The 17635-nt window shown below is 36.3% G+C and overlaps 1 protein-coding gene across 2 annotated transcripts in view; it reads right to left on the bottom strand.

The window, feature by feature from the left end:
- LOC114049604 (serine/threonine-protein kinase MRCK alpha) overlaps positions 1-17635 on the bottom strand; it is a 410500-nt gene that overhangs the window by 177920 nt on the left and 214945 nt on the right. For both annotated transcript variants that reach the window (XM_027870863.1, XM_027870864.1), the window contains exons 6-7: positions 11126-11219; positions 395-595 (exon numbers count right to left, since the gene is read on the bottom strand). In XM_027870863.1, the coding sequence (XP_027726664.1) occupies positions 395-595; positions 11126-11219 (295 nt within the window). The remainder of the gene's footprint in view (positions 1-394; positions 596-11125; positions 11220-17635) is intronic.

Here is a 17635-nt window from a genome sequence, read left to right as displayed (position 1 = left end):
ATAAAGGATTGCAAACTTTTAGAGATATATATTAAGCTTGGTTTTAGACATATTGAATTTGCACTGCTAATGTGACATTCTGGTAGAAATATTATGCCAAAAAGTATATGTAAAGATAGAAAGCTCAGGAGATAGGACAGAGCTAGAAATATAGGGCTCACAAGCACCTGCTGAGAAGTAATAGATGAAGTGATAAATGTTAATTAGATTACCAAGGAACAGAGTAAAGAGGTTCAAAGATAAAGCCTTGGGCAACAACCATCTTATCTCTAAAATCACTTCCAGCTGAAAATTTAAAGTTGGTTATTTTCCTAGAAGATATTTGCATTTTTAGATAACATTATGTTATTTCATTCACCAAGGAAGTTTTAAAAAAATATTTTAAAGCACTAACTTTGTGGTTCATGATTTTCCCATATGTTTCCACCAGAGATTCTGCATAAAATGGTGTTTCTCCATAGAGCATTTCATACATGCAGACACCCAAAGACCACCAGTCGCACTCTGGTCCATACTTTCCTTTCCCATCTTCCATGGCTTGAAGGATTTCTGGAGAGATATAGTCTGGGGTTCCAACAGCCACAGAGGACTGAACCTGTTGAAGTATACAGTTTTAGTAATCTAAGAAATCCTCACACAGATGAAATTCTTCAAAGTATTGAAATAAGTATGGAATTAAATCATTAGAAAATAGGAAAGTAATAATCCCAATGAAAACAGCCTTTATATAATACTACAGGAAGTACAGAACTGGGAAAAATGCTTTTTTGTCTTAGGCATGATTTGAAAATTGTAAAAATCCATGCATCTGAAAACTGTGTCCTCTATCTTCTGCAGGCTTCTAGCCTTTACTACCCCAGAAAAGATATGATAAATTCAATAACTATATGCCATTGCAAATGGATTTTTTGTCATTAAAATAAATAGCTTTATTTTTAAAGTTATATTAAAAAACTTCCTTGCTACAGAACTCTTCTTTACCCTTTACTTCCCTAGATGCTCACTTTGCCCCCCTAAACTAATGGGTTTATTATTATAAAATCATTATTTGCTAATAGTATTTCAGCTTTTGTAATATTGTTTATTTGAAATAAAAAAAGTATAATTAGACACACATCTATGGAAATAATCTGAATTTGACTGTCATAGTCATGTACCAAAAAGGAAGGGACAAGAAAAACATTTATTCCTAAATATTGGTCACTAATACATGTGGTGCCTCTAATTTGTTCATTTTGGGGGAAAAAATATTTGTAAAAATAAAAAAGAGCATGAGTTAGAAAAACAACTGAAAGATGGAATATAAAAGAGTTAGTGCTCACAAAAATGAGGCAGTATGGAATGGTAGATAAAGAAGTCACCAAGGAAGACTTAGGTTCAAGCCCTGCCTCTGATTTGCACATTGGTTGTGTGACTAAAAGACTCTGGACATATACTGGCTCTAAGACTATATATAAATTGTACTAAAAGTGCTGAACTACTTTTGTAGTTCAAACTTAGTCCAAAAAAAAAAGGTAATAAGACCATTCAAAACAAAACATAAATACACACTCCCCCATAAAACACCTGGTAATTATTTTGATTACAGAACCATTAGATTGCAGGATCTCAAAAGTTCACAGGAGCTTAAAGGTTGTCTAGCCCAATATGTACTAAAACAAGAATTCTACTTTGTAACACATCTGAGAAGTCAACATTCATAAAGTCTCTGAATGAAGACCTTTATTGAGAGGGAAATGCTCCCTCCTAAGGCAACTCATCCCTCTCTTGAAGAGCTCTAATTGTTAAGAGATGTTTCCTTACTTTAAGCCTCAATTTGTCTCTGAAACTTCCATCTGTTGCCCTTGTTCTACTCTCGTAGGCCAATCAAGAGTCTTAATTCCCCTTCATATGATAATTCATCAAATGCTTGAATAAAGATATCACCCTCCCCTGGTTTTTCTCGCCAGACTAAAGAAGCCCAGGTTCTTCAACTAGTCCTTATATGCTATAATGGGAAGGCCCTTCATCAACTTGGCTAAACTTCGTTGGATGGTCTCTGGGTAATCAAACTCTTTTCTCAAATGTGGTGTTGATAACTGAACACCATAGATGATGTGTGGCCAAACCAGGACCAGAGCAGGATTACTGCTTTCTTAATAATCAATCAATCAATAAACAAACATTAAGCAACTACCTTGTGTCAGGCACTAGGGACACAAATAAAAAATAAAGAAATAATCCCTACTCTCAATGAACATGTTTACATTCTATGTCACTCAATGCAAACTACTTCCATATAGCTAGTTTTTTCAGAATCCGTGTGTGTCTATGACAGTACATTTATATACTTAAATGCATATTACTAGATTTGGACCATTGCTCTAACCTCTTCAACCAATTCTTATTTGTCGCATCATTACTGTCATCTAGCTCACCATTCTCAATCTAGTGCAGTAGTTTATAAACATTTTGGTCTCAGGATACTTTTGGACCCTAAAAAAATTGAGAACTGTCCCCAGATGACTTTTGTATATATGGGTTAAAGCTATCAATACTTATTATATTAGAAATTTAAATGTTTTAGTAGTATAATAAAAGTTTTGACCTTGAGGGTCTCAGATACTCCCAGATACTCCACTTTTAAGAACTACTGCTTAGTGCATAAAAATAGAATGAAACTATAGCAATTGTTCTTTGAAAATCTTAGCTATTCTTTTAATCAACTGGAGGAACTTTTGGAACTAAGGAATTTTAGGGCAAAATGATAAAATGTAATAATTTAGAAATTATTTTATTTTACTTTTTGCAGTTAAGTCACTAAATATTAGATTATATGTTAATTCAATTTTCATGATCTTGGCAAATTCTTTAAATAATTTCTCTCTTCATTATTCTTATCTATATCAATATCATGAATTCTATGAAGTCAGTGTTGAATCAGGAAGAAGCTTTATTAACAACCTGGGAAGGCCAGGCAAGCACACATGTGCAAGCACACATGTGAAAGCACATGTATCAACAAATACACACCTTTTTATTCCCCATTCATCCTTAGAATTTCCTTCCCATTTTCCCATTCATTGGGTAGTATAGAGGTTACAGCCTATCCAAAGCACCTAATTTCCCCATGTGAGTCTCCTCCCCTAATTACATCTCCCACTGCTCACAATTCAGCGAGACACCCTCCACCCCCTTACTTGGGAACATCCGTTTTTATGTTAATCTATACCTTAACTTCAGAACTGGTTTTTCCTGGTTAGTCTATTCACCAATAAGAGTGTTTTCTTATACTAATATAACTCCCTGTGTTCAACTTCCTCCTAGCCCCCACATTGCATTCCTTTCTACCAGACTTTTTATGGAAAAACTAGAACTTTTTTTTTTCATCATAACTTCAGGTAATTCAACAATTCTTAATATTGTCTCCCTCTGATCTGGTCTCTAAATCAGTTATTTTTCTAATGAGCTATTTCAGTCTCTTCTATTTTTTCATTCTTTTGATTATGTTTTATTATTTCTTGGTGTCTTACAACATCATTAGCTTCCCCTTGCCTTGTCTTTAAGGGGTTATTTTCTTCCTTAAGTTTTTAAATCTCTTTTTTTCCAATTTGTTGACTGTTTTTCATAATGTTCTTAATTTTCTTGGATTGTTCTTATTTCCCCATAATAGCTATCTTTGGTCAGGTTCTTTCTCCTCTGCTTACTATTTGTGTGTGTGTGTGTGTGAGTGTGTGTCTTATTATTATAGTCAATTCTAGTCCCAAGGTGTGGGGGATGATGCCTCCAAGGCTAGCGCCCCCAGCTACACTGTCACTGCAAATGCTCTTGCTCTTGTCAGTCAGTCCCTTTCCTGGCTGCAAACTTCATCTCACCCCTCTGCCCTGGAACCAAAACCAGGATTCGACTCTCCTGCTAATGCTGACAGTGAGCAGGGTCCCTGCTCCTCTGCTACTGCACTCAGTAGGCATGTGCTCACTAAACCTCACCCACCTGGGCCTGGTATCCCATAAGAGTGGAGGGTCCTTCAATCCTCCCCTGATCAGCTATCCTACCACCACACTGTGAGGTGAAGTTTCCTAAATCCCAGTTGCCTCTAAGGCTTGTTGTTTGTTAATTTAAGGGAATCTACCTGGAGGTGTTTGTGATGAGGTATAGATTCTATGGGTGCTGGGACTCAGAAATGAAAGACACATGGGAACTGCCCGAATGAATTTGACCCAAGTCTTCTTTCAGCCAAAGACAAAGTTTTATTAGAGATAAACTATACAGTCCAGACTCTTAAGGAATCTGAACATTAGTGATGCCCGTAAGGATGAGTGGGCATGAGGAAATCTCAGCGTTTAAATGGGGGCCAGGATGGATATTATACATACCCAAGTAATTTTGGGTGACTGGAGGAGGAGCTGGGAGAAAGATCCTGAAGCTGGGGTGAGTTTAGGGAGAATTCCCATCTGAATGTCTAGGAGGTTGAGAGGGGTTACCATAGACTGTGGAGGGCTAAACTCCATTAGGCTAACAAAGAACTGGAAGATAGGGAAGGAAGAGGTTAATTCATTAGGGTATCAAAGACAAGGCTTCATTAGGGTTTCAAAGGGAGATAGGGCCTAGGAGAAGGGAGAATGGGTTGATCAAAATAAGAGATAATGAAAGGCCAGTTGGGTGGAGTATAGCCTCAGGCAACTGTTTGAGACGAAGTAGATGAGTGAGGTCAAAGAAAGTTTAAGGGTTTTCTGGGGCCCACAGACAAATGGGACCCAAATTCTTTTTGGGGTGAGGGTCAAAGGTCTTGGCTTGGGCCCATATCCCATCATTTGCACTTTAATCCTAAAGTGGTGAGGTCTTTGCTAAAATCATCCCAAATTGTCTTAGGAGGACAACTGCTTTTAATTATTTCTGCCACTTAAAGTTCACTTTGAGGCTGTGAAAAATGATTTTTCTTAGTAATCATTGTCTTGGAAACTCAGAGCTTCCCCATCCCCCTTTCTTTCTGATGGGGTTAGAATCTGGGCCCCAGAAAGGAAAAACCCTGGACTTTCTCACAGGGCCAAATCTCTGGCGGTCCCCTGAGGCTATAATCTCATTAACTGGCCTTTCATTGCGGCTTCACCCAATCTCCCCTCCATTGTCTTGCCTCCCTATGGCCCCAGGCCACTTCTCACCCTTGGTCCCACCTAGGCTCCATTTCCCACCGTTGGTAATGATTACCTCATGGACTACTTGACCACTCCTAGATCCCTCCCACAATCTTTCTGTATATAAGGAGCATCTTGTCTCCATTAAGATGAGCTGATTCTTAGATTCTAGCCAATAGCCCACATATGCTCAGATTCCTCATATGGCGAATCTTCAATAAACCTTGTTTTTGGCCACAAGAAGGCTTGGGTCGAAATCTTTCGGGCAGGACCCAGGTGTCATGATTTTGGGATTCCAGGGTCCCTAACCTCTAGACCGCATCATTTCTAAATTCAATCGGTCTACAGAAGGACTTTAATATGTAATCTAAATGAGTCTATTCCTGCTCATTATGTTGCCTAGAAGGGTCTGGGAGAATAGTGATTCTTCCCTATAAACAAGACGGGTGATATGGAAATTGATGTCTCTTTGACCAGTGTCACATACTGAAAGACTCTCATTTTAATATGATCCACCTCCCAGAGTTGATTGGCACCCCTTAGAAACACCTACTCTTCAAAGGGCATATAAGGCTATACCCCCCAAACCCAAATTGAGCCAATTCTGAACTGGTACCCTTATGGGTGACCTAGTTTTGTACTGAACTCCCATGCAATGCATGTCAAGCCAGCTTGAGAGAAATTAAACTGTGAACACACACACCCCAATTTCACTTGTCTCTTTCTTATAGCTGACTCTGTTTCAAAATTGGAGGATCTTTTGGGGGCTCACAAGGCAGTATTTTCTATTTTGTGGGAGAAATTTGAAGAGCCTGGTATTTCTTGCCTTATTCTGCCATCTCCCAAAACTTCAGTTTCTTAAAAAATAAAAAATGCTATGGGAGAACAGGAGAAAAGAAATGGAGGGGAGAGAGTGGGACAAGCTTGTTAAAGGAAGGGTGAGGAGTCTCAACAAAGAAGGGGAAAAGAAATGATTTCCATAAAGAACATTTCCATGAGAGAAGCAATAAATGTTTGATAGAAGAGAAAGCTGCCTTATGGGGTTTTATTTGAGAAAAGAGTGAAACTGCACATTAGGGAATCAACTTTTCTGAGAAATGGTTACACCTCCCTGGACAGTAACCCAGTCAAAGAGAAACCACATAAATCCTTTCATGTAGGCAATATCCATAATTTTAGGGTAGAAATAGAACATAAGATGATGATGGGGTTGGGATCTGGACCCCGGAAAGGAAAAACTCTGGACTTCTCCACATGGCCAAATCTCTGGATTTCACCTGAGGCTATAATCCCATCAACTGGTCTTTTGTTATCACCTATGCCCAATCTCCCAGTTCTGTTACTCTTAACCTAGCCTAGTCCTCCATTGTTTTACCTCCCTTTGGCCTCTGACCACTTCCCACCAATCCTATCTAGGCTCCATTCTCTCTTGGCCATGTGGTCTGGGTCCCTGCAGACTACTTGACCACTGGTAGATCCCTCCCATAGTCTTTCTGTATATAAGGTCCATCTTGATGCTCAGATTCCTTAAGAACCTAGATAATAGATCACAAATATTCAGATTCCTTAAGAGTCTGGGCAATGTGGTGGATCTTCAATAAACCTTGTCTCCGGTTGAAAGAAGGCTTGCGTCAAATTCATTCAGGCAGGACCTGCATGATTTTGGGGTCCCAGCACCCTTAAACCTCCAGACTTTATCAATGGGATAACATGACTTCAAGAACAGACTGATGATGGTAGGGACAGGACTAAGGACAAGACTTTATAATTTGGAAAAGAGAAAGCTCCTACCACATAACACTATTTCCATCAGACATCATGCTCTTCAGGGACTGACATTTTTAAGAGACAGATACAGCATAAACCAATAAGAAGAAGACTGAATCAGAGCTACAAAGTTAATACCAACAACAAAAAAAAGGATAAAAGGAGGAACTTATTTTTGGAACTTCAGAAGTTCTAGCTTCTGAAAAATGTTAACAGAGAGGTGAAAATGGTGAACAAGTAAAAATTGGGCCCATGAACTAAGAAATAAAACTCAGCATAAACTTTTAAGGGAAAATAAATAATGAAGAGGAAAAAGCAAAGGATAACTTCCTGGAAAAGAGTAAAGCAAAAGATAATGATGCAAAATAAAGGATAAAATGAAAGACAGAAGAGGAAAAATTTTGAACTCCTTCCTTAACCAGGCATGAAAGGAGAAGGAACCAAAAGGGTAGACATAGATAAGCAAGAAGAAATTAAGTAAATTAACAATCTAAATTGTACATTCAAAGAAAGATAGAGGTAGGCAAGTACAAATGTAAGAGAGCAGAGAGTTTCTGGGAACAGATTAATATCAAAGTAGTATAAGCAAGACCAATAATAGTGTTGAGGTCTAGGGGTACTAGGAACCCCAAAAAGGGTCCAATAGCCAGAGATGCAGGTCCTGCCTCAAATGAATTCAACCTAAGTTTTCTTTCAGCCAAAGACAAGGTTTTTAGAACACTGGTCAGGGTGGGCTAGATTCTAAGAATCTGTCCGTTGGTAGATGAGATTAACTCTTTCTATAGGAAAAAGATCTGTGGGAAGATCTGGATGGCAGTGGACAGTAGCCTGGGGTGAGTGGGAGGCAACAAGAAGGGCTGGGTACTCCAGGCAAATGCCAGGGACCTGGGCTAGGTGGAAGAGGCATAGAAGGAATTAAGGGTGGGAAGTGACCTAAGACCATCCAGACAATGAAGGGCTGGGCTAGGTTAGAAGTAACAGAGAACTGGAGGTTTGCCACAGGCCACAAAGAAAGGCCAGTTGAGGTGATTATAGTCCCAGGTGAATTCCAGAGACTAGACATGTGGAAGAGTTCAGGGGAAGGGTTTCCAGGGTCTATACCCCATCATTAGCATCATCTCCTTAAGGGAAAAAAAAAAGTACTGACTTAAAAGAGGAAGGAATTGCAACAAGCTTCTCTGATAAAAGTCTCATTTCCAAGATATAAAAGAAACAGATTCACATTCTTGAGAATTAAAAAATATATATATATTCTCAATATCATAAGTGATCAAAGGCTTTGAACAAGCAGTTCTCAAAAGAAATCCAATCTATCAACAGCCATATGAAAAAATGCTCCAGATTATATCTAATAATCTGAAAATGCAAATTAAAGCAACTCTGAGAATCCACCTCACACCCATTAGATTGACAAAGTTGACAAAAAAAGAAAAATGATGAATGCTGGAAAGGCTGTGGAAAAACAGGCACTTTTAGTGGAGTTGTAAATTGTTCCCCCTATTCTGGAAAGGGATTTGGAATCCTTCCTGAAGTTACTAAATTGTGCATATCCTTTTGGCTTAGAGAGTCTACTACTATGATTTGCCAGAGAGCAAAGAAAGAAGGAAAAGACTCAAAAGTACAAGAATATTTAAAACAGCTCTTTTTGTAGGAGCAAAGAAACAGAAAACTAAAGGAGCTCCCATCAACTGAGGAATGACTGACCAAATCATGATATTTAAATGTAATGAAATATGAGTACGTTGTAAGAATTGACAAAGGACGATTTCAGAGAATACTAACTAGGAAGATATGTATGAATTGATGAAGAGTGAAATGAGCAGAATAAGGAGAAAAAATTATACAATCTTATAATGACAGAAAACTTTAAAAGAAAGTCTTTAAGAACTCTGATCAATGCTATAACCAATTACGATTTCGAAGGGCCAATGATGAAACATGGTACCCACCTCCAGACAGAGACATGCTAGAGATGTAGAATGAGACATATTTTTGGACAGGGCTATTTTGGGAATTTGTTTTCCTATCTTATGCATATTTTTATAATGGTTTTGTTTTTCCTTTCCCATGGTAGGAGTGGGGGAGAAAGAGAGGAAGGGAAGGAAGAGAAAATAAAATGTTCTTAGTTGAAAAAATTAAGACCAAAGGAATAGAAGAAATGTCTAGTAATCTTGACTTCAAGTATGAATGAATTAAACAATTCAATAAAAGAACCTGAGAGAATGAATAAAAAAATCTACTGCATAACAAATACCTAAACTGTAAATAAACCTAGATAGTGAAAATGAAAGGATGAAAGATGATTTCATGAGGTCTCCAAGAGACATCAAGAGAAAGATAATAGAAAGAAATGCCAATCACAACAACAAAATATCTAAAACAATTTGGGCCATTAATCCACCAACATACACATAGAGACAACTAAAGGAAGAACTAATAAGTAATGAGCTATCCAATGTAAATGGCTAGATTGAATCAAAATAGTAAAAAAAAGTGTCAATACTATTTATAGATTTAATACCAAATAAATCAAATTACCAACAATTTACCTTTAAGATTAGATAGTCAATATGAATGGATTAACCTCTTTCTAACTGACCCCAAAGCACCTAACTAAGAAAATTGGACAGAAGTTATAGATATATAGATTTAAAGAACAATTTCCTAATCATTAGAGCTATCAAAAATGAAATGGGTTGCCTCAGGAGTTAGTGGATTCTCCTTCATCAAGATTTAAAAAAAAAAAAAGGTGGCTAGGTGACCATTGTTAGGGATGCTGAATCTTTTTTGTTCAGATATTGGTTCTATTCAGTTTTTGAAATTTGGATTTTGTGTTGTAAGCATATAATCATAATATCCATGCCTCAATAAATAGCCAAAAGATATTCATTTCTATAAAGAAGATAAATTAATTGGTAATAATCATCTGAAATATTGCTCAAACTCAAATCAAGAAAATGACAATCAGAACAACTAGGATACTGTCTTATGTCAAACAAAATGGCAATATCATTTGAAATTATAAAATTCAATACATGGGAATGTGAGGGAAAAGACAGGCTATTATACTCCTTAAAGAAGTAAAAACTGGTGTAATCTTTTAGGAAATCAATTTTGAAAATAAGAATTTTTAAATTACATGTCTTTAATCCAGTAATTCAATTACTAGGACCATAGCGTAAGGATATTTTCAAATGGAAAGAGGGCCATATATTAAAAAAAATACTCAAAACATTTTCTATTAATTAAAGCCAAATGGAAATAAATTATATATAAAGCAATTGGGAAATGGCTGAATATACTTTGTATGTTAACAAAATTAAATATTAGGGATAGGGAGAGGTACTGGACCAGAATTTTACTGGTATAGAAAAATCCCTGGTGAGGAAAATCCTTTTCTTAATGCAGACAGACACCTGATGTGCAGCAGCGATGTCAAAATCAAATAGAACAAGGGCCATTAAAACATACATCAAGATCCCTGAGGGCTGCATATTGACTCAGAAAAACTGAACATATTTATATATTTCTTTTTCTTAGTAATATAACAACACATTAAAATCAGATAAGAACCATATTTTAATTTGGTTCAGGATTCCACAACTCAGGAATGTTGGTGAGCTGCATACAGCGTGTTTGACACTTCTAGCCTAGACGATTGAGAGATTAAGGAACCTGCCCAGGGACACAAACCAGTATGTGACAGGGCCACATGAGGTGAGACTTGAACCTAGGTCTTCTTGGCTCTGAGGGTAGTTCTCTATCACTATGCCATACTGCCACCATGATGGAATTAAGGATACTATAAAAATGACAAATAGGAGAATTACAAGAAACACAGAAAGACCGTAGTAAGGTGAAGAAAACAAAATCAGAAAACACATCACAATGATTATGACTATAAGAAAATTTGTAATAAAATCTGCCAATGGCACAGGAAAAGGAGAGATAAAAGAGGGTATAAAAGCAAGTAAGAATTCTTTTATTTAAATTTTTATAATTTTTTTGTATAATGAACAAAAGTTATAAGTTTTTCTTACATGCCTGATTTCATTCCTTATTCTGTTGGTTTTATTTTGAAAATGACTATTAAGTTTAAAATACAAAAAAATTTTAGAAAAATGACTTTATAGGTAAACTCTATTATAAGAAACCATTTCCAGAAAGGATTTGTAAAGCACATAGGTAAAGAAAAAAGGTTTCAATGGACATCTGTGAGACAAATTTTTTCTAAATATACATACCGTTCCATCTTCCATGAGTTTCAAGCAAGAACCAAAATCCGCTAACCGTATGTGACCATTCACATCCATCAGAATATTGTCAGGCTTAATATCCCTGCAAAAAGAAATGCATTAAAGTTTTAGATGGGGAAAAATAAACATAAGATGTCATTTAATAAGATTATTCTTTAACTGCTTCTTCTCATTTCTAAAGGATCTCTCTAGACTCACTAAGTAATTATTATTTAGTTACTTGTCAGCTGAAATCATTCTTTCCCAACAAGAAAGTAATATATTCCTGGCTCTCTTGTGGACCAGGAATATAAGATAATCTGTTTGACTAGAGTTCTCCCATCTACCTCTGATGTACAGCAGCCTTTTGTATGGCTACCAGAAGTTGAAGAAAGGCGTAGTAATTCTATATTTGCACATTTCTTTATGTTGCTAGGTCTAGGACATTAAAAAGTGGTATCTTATACCTTTTCATGAGTTTCTGAAGGCAATTCTAAATATGTAAACACAAGATATTTTAGCATGGGGGTAAGAATAATTTCTATATAGGTAAATTATGGTCATCTCTAGTTCACATTCCCTTGATACTGATGTTAGAACCATTCTCACTAAATTTAGAACTATGTTAGGCCTATATTTAAAAACATTAAAAAAAAAAGAATGGTAATTCCCTACATACTTCAAAGGTACAGCAAGACAGTAAAAATGTGATTCAGTGTATGTTCGGAGTTTTCATGGGCACTAATAAAACAGCACATAGATTAGTTCTCTCATCTTGAGCTATACTAATACTTAAAAAGATCTTCCATTTTACCACCAAAAAATTAATTGCTTCAGAATAAAACAATACAATGAAATGTCCATGCTACTATAGCTCCATAAGCTAATCTCTTCAAAATGGTTACTCTGCTTCTGCTGTTGCCACAACTTTCCAAAATTAATGAAGGCTTTAGATGAGCTGTGGAACAGCAGCAGACCCCAAGATCTCACTCCTTCCAACAGGACAGATGGTAATTCAACCATACCTTTTCACCCTGTGCAACCCCTGTTCATCTCTCCTTCCCATAAATCCTTCAAGAGGGGTCCACACAATGTGTAGAGTATTATTCTCTACATTTACATAAATACAAATGCACCTTCTGAGCTATAAATCTCATTTTCTCTGTTCTCGTTACATGACCAAACCACTTTGTTTTCTAAGCCATATATCAATATGTCACAAATTCTAGGGCAGATTTAGATTTGGAATTTTCAGAGGAAATTATTTAGTGTAGTAAATGAAAATCTCAGTAATGAATTAGATAGCATGGCAGAATTTTATTATAATAAAAGTGTCTACAAAGGTAAATCTCATACTAGTAAAATGATACTTTAAAACAAAAAAAAGAGGCCTTAAAAAGTACAATGAAAATACCACAAGCTATTTTACCAGCAAACATTTTTTAAAAAAGTAAAAAGATTAAGCATATCTAGTTATACTTATTTCTTTCGAAAGTAGAAAAATAAAAGACTTTAGTTCAATTGTTTTATAGTAAAATTGCCAAATGCTGTAGGCAACAAGGAGAGACATGATCCCCATGTTATCGTGAGTCTCTATGATATATCTAATGTCCATAGAGAGTGTGTCACCTTTGAGTGAGGTGGGCAGTTCTTAAAAGCATCCTATCAGTCTGTCAGCTAATACTGTTCTACTACTCTTCTCCCAACATAGTAGGTCTAATCTGAAGGAAGAGTGCCAGACAACTGCTGCTTCACAGCTCACCAAAAGCCTTTATTTACTTTGGCAAGTGGTTGCGGCAACAGCAGGGGTGATTTATAGAGAAGGAAAGTAACCATTCAGAAAAGAGTTTAATTAAGAGAAAGGAGTTTGTGATGCTTTATGTTTTTAATGCAAGTCCGACCTAAATAACTCTAAAGTTTAAAAAAAAAAACAAGTCATTTGAAAGGCATGGATAAAATTTGCTACTACATCCAAAATTCAATCATACAAAAATATCATTACAATAACTATAAGAAAAAGATCAAATCCCAGTCTACAATGTGATCAATACTCTAATATTCCAATGAATATGAAATCTGATCAACAGATAATTCTTCCAATGATGCAGATCATAACCCATCCACAGAAATGGCATGTTGTAACTGGAAAGGCACTGTATTTGGAAACAGAAAATTTAGGTTCAAACCCTGACCATGTAAAAAATATGCAACACATGAACATATATGAACACATTCTAGTTTCAATTCTACCACTAATGAGCTAAATGACCTTGGATGAATTACCCACTCTATGTAAGATTTACTTTTTTTAAATCTATAAAATAAGCAATACTGTACTATATTGAATTTGATTTATTGAACACCTATGCGACAGACACAAAAAAGTATGTTGATTAATGGATCAATGGAGATACAAATACAAGTTCCTTTTCTGGCTCTAAAATTATCTCAATCCAGAAAGCTGTAAAAATAGGATTTGACCAGTAATTTTTTTTTTTTTAAGGCAATTGGGGTTAAGTGATTTGCTCAGGGTCACACAGTTCGTAAGTGTCAAGTGTTTGGTCTGAGTCCGAATCTGAACTCAGGACCTCCTGACTTCAGGGTTAGTGCTCTATCCATTGCACCACCTAGCAGCCCCCTGACCAGTAATTTTTTTTTAAAGATGCAGTTTGGGTCATGAAGTACAAAGTCAACTCAGAAAATAATATTTTATGATTTTACCTTCTTATTCAACAATTAGGAGGCAAAAATTATCTTAAAACAATAATCTTAAATTATAATTTAACAGGGAGAAGCATAATAAAATAAATGCATAACAGCTAAATAAGTATGTGTGTATGCATACATACACACACACACACACACACACACACACACACACACACCCAGACCACATGCATATATGGTCCAAGGGCAGTACTATCCTTTTTTGGAAATGGACCTCAAATTCTGTAGGAGTTATATTCATTCTCTAACAAGAGAGAAATTCCAAAGACCAGCAGAACCTTTCCAACCATCTGTGATTCAATCAATTAACAAGAATTTATCAAACAACTACCAGATGCCAGCCACTATGCTATGCACTGGGGATATAACATCAAAGAATAAAATAATCTGTACTGCAGAAGTCAGTGTTGACTCTTCCCTCTTTCTCATGCTGCTATATCTAATTACTGTCAAGTCTTACTGAAAATACTTCTACAGCATTATTTCTCTCACACAACCCCTTTTTCACCACCCACAAGGCCACTGACCCGATTGAGCCTTCATCATGTGTTGCCTGTACTATTCCGGTTTAACCATGGTCACATAGCTAGTTAAGGATTCAAATTGAAATTTTCCTGACTGCAAGTTCCACACTATTGACGTGTTAGTAGTATCAATATTTTCAACCTCCTAGCTCTATGCACAAACAATTAACATAAATCTGATTATCATCATATTCATTATAATGATTTAGTGGAGATTATATTGTTAATCAAATACTCATTCCCTAAAATGGAGAAGATACACAGACACACACAGATACACACAGGAACACACACACACACACACACACACACTAATTACAGGGTATTCCCAAAATCTTCATGCAATTTTAATGAAAACTGCACTGAGACTTTTAGGGCACCCTATATAAAGAAAAGAAATATGAAATGATTAATTACAAGAAAGTTTGTGAAGGAGAGACATAACAGCAGCTGGGGGAACAAGGAGGATCCACCCATACAGAAGCTAGTGTTTGAATGGACTTTTGAAAAAAGGGAACTTTATGAAGCACAGGCAAGGAATAAGTACAATCCAGACAAGATAGATGACCAGTGCAAAAGCATGGAAATGGAAAATGAAATGTTGTGAATGCAGATGGCAGAGAAAACTAGTTTGGCTGGACTGCTAATGGCAGGAGGAGTGACATCCACTAAGAATGGAAAGATAACTAAAGGATTGAGGAGGGAAGAAAGGTTAAGAATAGCTTCTGTTGGCAGTAATGTATGGAATCAATTATGGAGGAATAAATGGATTGCCTTGCTGCAGTGAGAGTCCTGTTGAGTTTGGATAATAGGAAATTCTTAATGTCCCTGGTCAACATGACTGTGAGATTTCTGGCTCCCATTCATCTGAAAATGATTAGAGGTGGAGGAGTTGTTTGGGGAGGATAATTATGATGATAGATAGGCAAAAGGACAAGAAGATAAGGAATTTGAGATCAGAGGACAATGCAGAGTTTAAACGGATATCAACAGGGTCAAAACTGGACATGTGAATTCAGTGGAGGGCAATGGCCTAAGAAAATACAAAGGGGTGCAGGAATTGGAGGTTCTGATGAGAGCAAAGAATAGGTTTAGAAGGGATGAAGTATATGGAGAGGTGGAATCAAGGATGTGGTAGAGTCAGCATGAACAAACTCAATGTGATTCAAATGTTACATTTTCAGGATGAGCACTTACATCTCAGAAAGTGATGAAGCCACAAACCAAGGCTTATTGTTTTGATTGTCTAGACTTAACAAAGTGATGAAGGAAATGTTAATAACGCAGATTAAACTCAAAAGTGTGTCGTGTACATTTTTTGTTTTCAAACACTGTTAAACACTTAATAGCGCACCCCCCCCCCCCGGGCAGAATGATAAGTTATGGACTCCTTGTTCAGACACCTTTAAATATTTTGGGGTAATGGTGAGATCCAATGTTTGATCATCCCTATTTGTGACAGAGGTGCAGTGAAGGAATAGGTCACAGGATTAAAGAAAGCTGAGGTACTGAGAAGATAGGAAGGTAAGGGAGCATTATTATTAACACAGAAGTTCCCTAATATCTGGGAAAAAGCTGAGGAGAGGAAGACAGTGATCCAGAATCCAAGATCAAATAGAGAAAAGAAGGTAGGGAGAGGGGGGCATGGTGTATACAACAGCTACCATGATTTCAACTGGGTGAAAAATTCTGATTTAGTAGAAGAGTAGAGTGAGAAATATAAAGGTAAGAGTATAGAAGTGGCAGTGAGGAGCAAAGGGTACTTCTCCTCCAAGACCAGCACTGAACAGGAAGGAAAGTTTATTATGAAATAGGAATTTCAAAGGGTGGAGCATGGTTGGGGGTAGGCTTGAAGAAGAGAGGGATAAGATAATGAGAGGTTGGGTTATGGGACAGTTTTTTCCTACATGCCTGGTGAATGATTAATTCAGAAGATAAGGAAAAGAAACAGAAAAAGTCTTAGGAGTGGCAGACAGTGAAAATCTTGCAGAGGGAGCTAGGCTATGCATAAGTTTGAGTTTAAAAGATTAACTGTATTTTTTCCATCATTTGTAAATAACAAGCTTTATGCTGTATGAAGTAAGGAACTCAATTCAACAGCCAATCTACCTAACTACCACTTAACATTTTGTAGATCTCAATACAGTTCTAGAGACTTATAAAAATAAATAAAGAAATATTCATTTTAGGAGGATTTGTTCAAGGTATAAATTACTACCTGATTAGGGAGAAATTATGAGTTATTACTTTCTGATGCCAATTTTTTTTCACACAGTCCCCACTGAGATTAAAATTTTTCTTAAATAAATACTAAGCAAATCATTATTGAGCTACTAAAGGAATCCTGGTGCCTGGGACATATCCAAATCTGTTGGACTGTAGCCTGAGAATCTATATAAGCTTCCCGTTCCATGGATTTTTCAGATTTTCAAAAAGAAATGAGTCACAATATTATGACAAATAATGGAATGGTTTCATATACTTCAGTAATTCTAAACTTTAAAGTGCAAGTATGACAAAAGAACAAATGGAAAAAATTTAGGTCTGTAGCAGCCAAACTCAACTACCAGATGCCCCCGCACAAAAAAAAAGGGGGTCTATGAGCCTGTGTTAAATGCAGTAAGAAGTTAAAAGGAGATTAATCTTACTTTATTAACAGGACAACCAATGACCAAGAAAATAACTTCAGATTTCTTTGACTTGGAGAGGATACCAGCACACTGAAGTGAAAGCCACGGTAATCTTAACACTACTTTAAGGATAGCATAGTAACCTAAATAAAGGAGGTGACAATCCTGCTGTACTGAGGGAACAACTATTTTCTATTATATACATATCAGCTGTAGAAAGAATTGGCCCAATTGAAGGGAAAATATAACAACACAGCTGTTCTAAGTAGAACTCACAAAGACTTTCTCATTAAGAAAGTGAATTTGCCATCAGCTGAAATATTCAGACACATAATGTATGACCACGTGTCAAGAATGTCACTGAATGGATTCCAGATTAATTATAGGTTGTCCTAGATGTAAAGTCTAGGGATCAGTGTTTGAATATTGGCCGCAAAATTTATTGTAACCATTGACAAATCACCTTAATTCTTTAAATTTCGCTCCTCATTTGTAAAATGTAGATAATATGCTACCTAACTTTTAAGGTTATTATGAAGAAGGCTTTTTTTTTTAAATTACCCATTTATTTTTAGATTGCCTTTATTTGTCAGTCTATCCCCCCCTCTCTCAATCATCCCTTATAACAAAGAATAAAA

This window comes from Vombatus ursinus, unplaced genomic scaffold (assembly GCF_900497805.2).
Source record: "Vombatus ursinus unplaced genomic scaffold, bare-nosed wombat genome assembly UNPS02014798.1, whole genome shotgun sequence".
Classification (NCBI taxonomy): Eukaryota; Metazoa; Chordata; class Mammalia; order Diprotodontia; family Vombatidae; genus Vombatus; species Vombatus ursinus.
The sequence above is the reverse complement of the archived record's forward strand: the minus strand, read 5'-3'. Positions and strand labels throughout refer to the sequence as shown.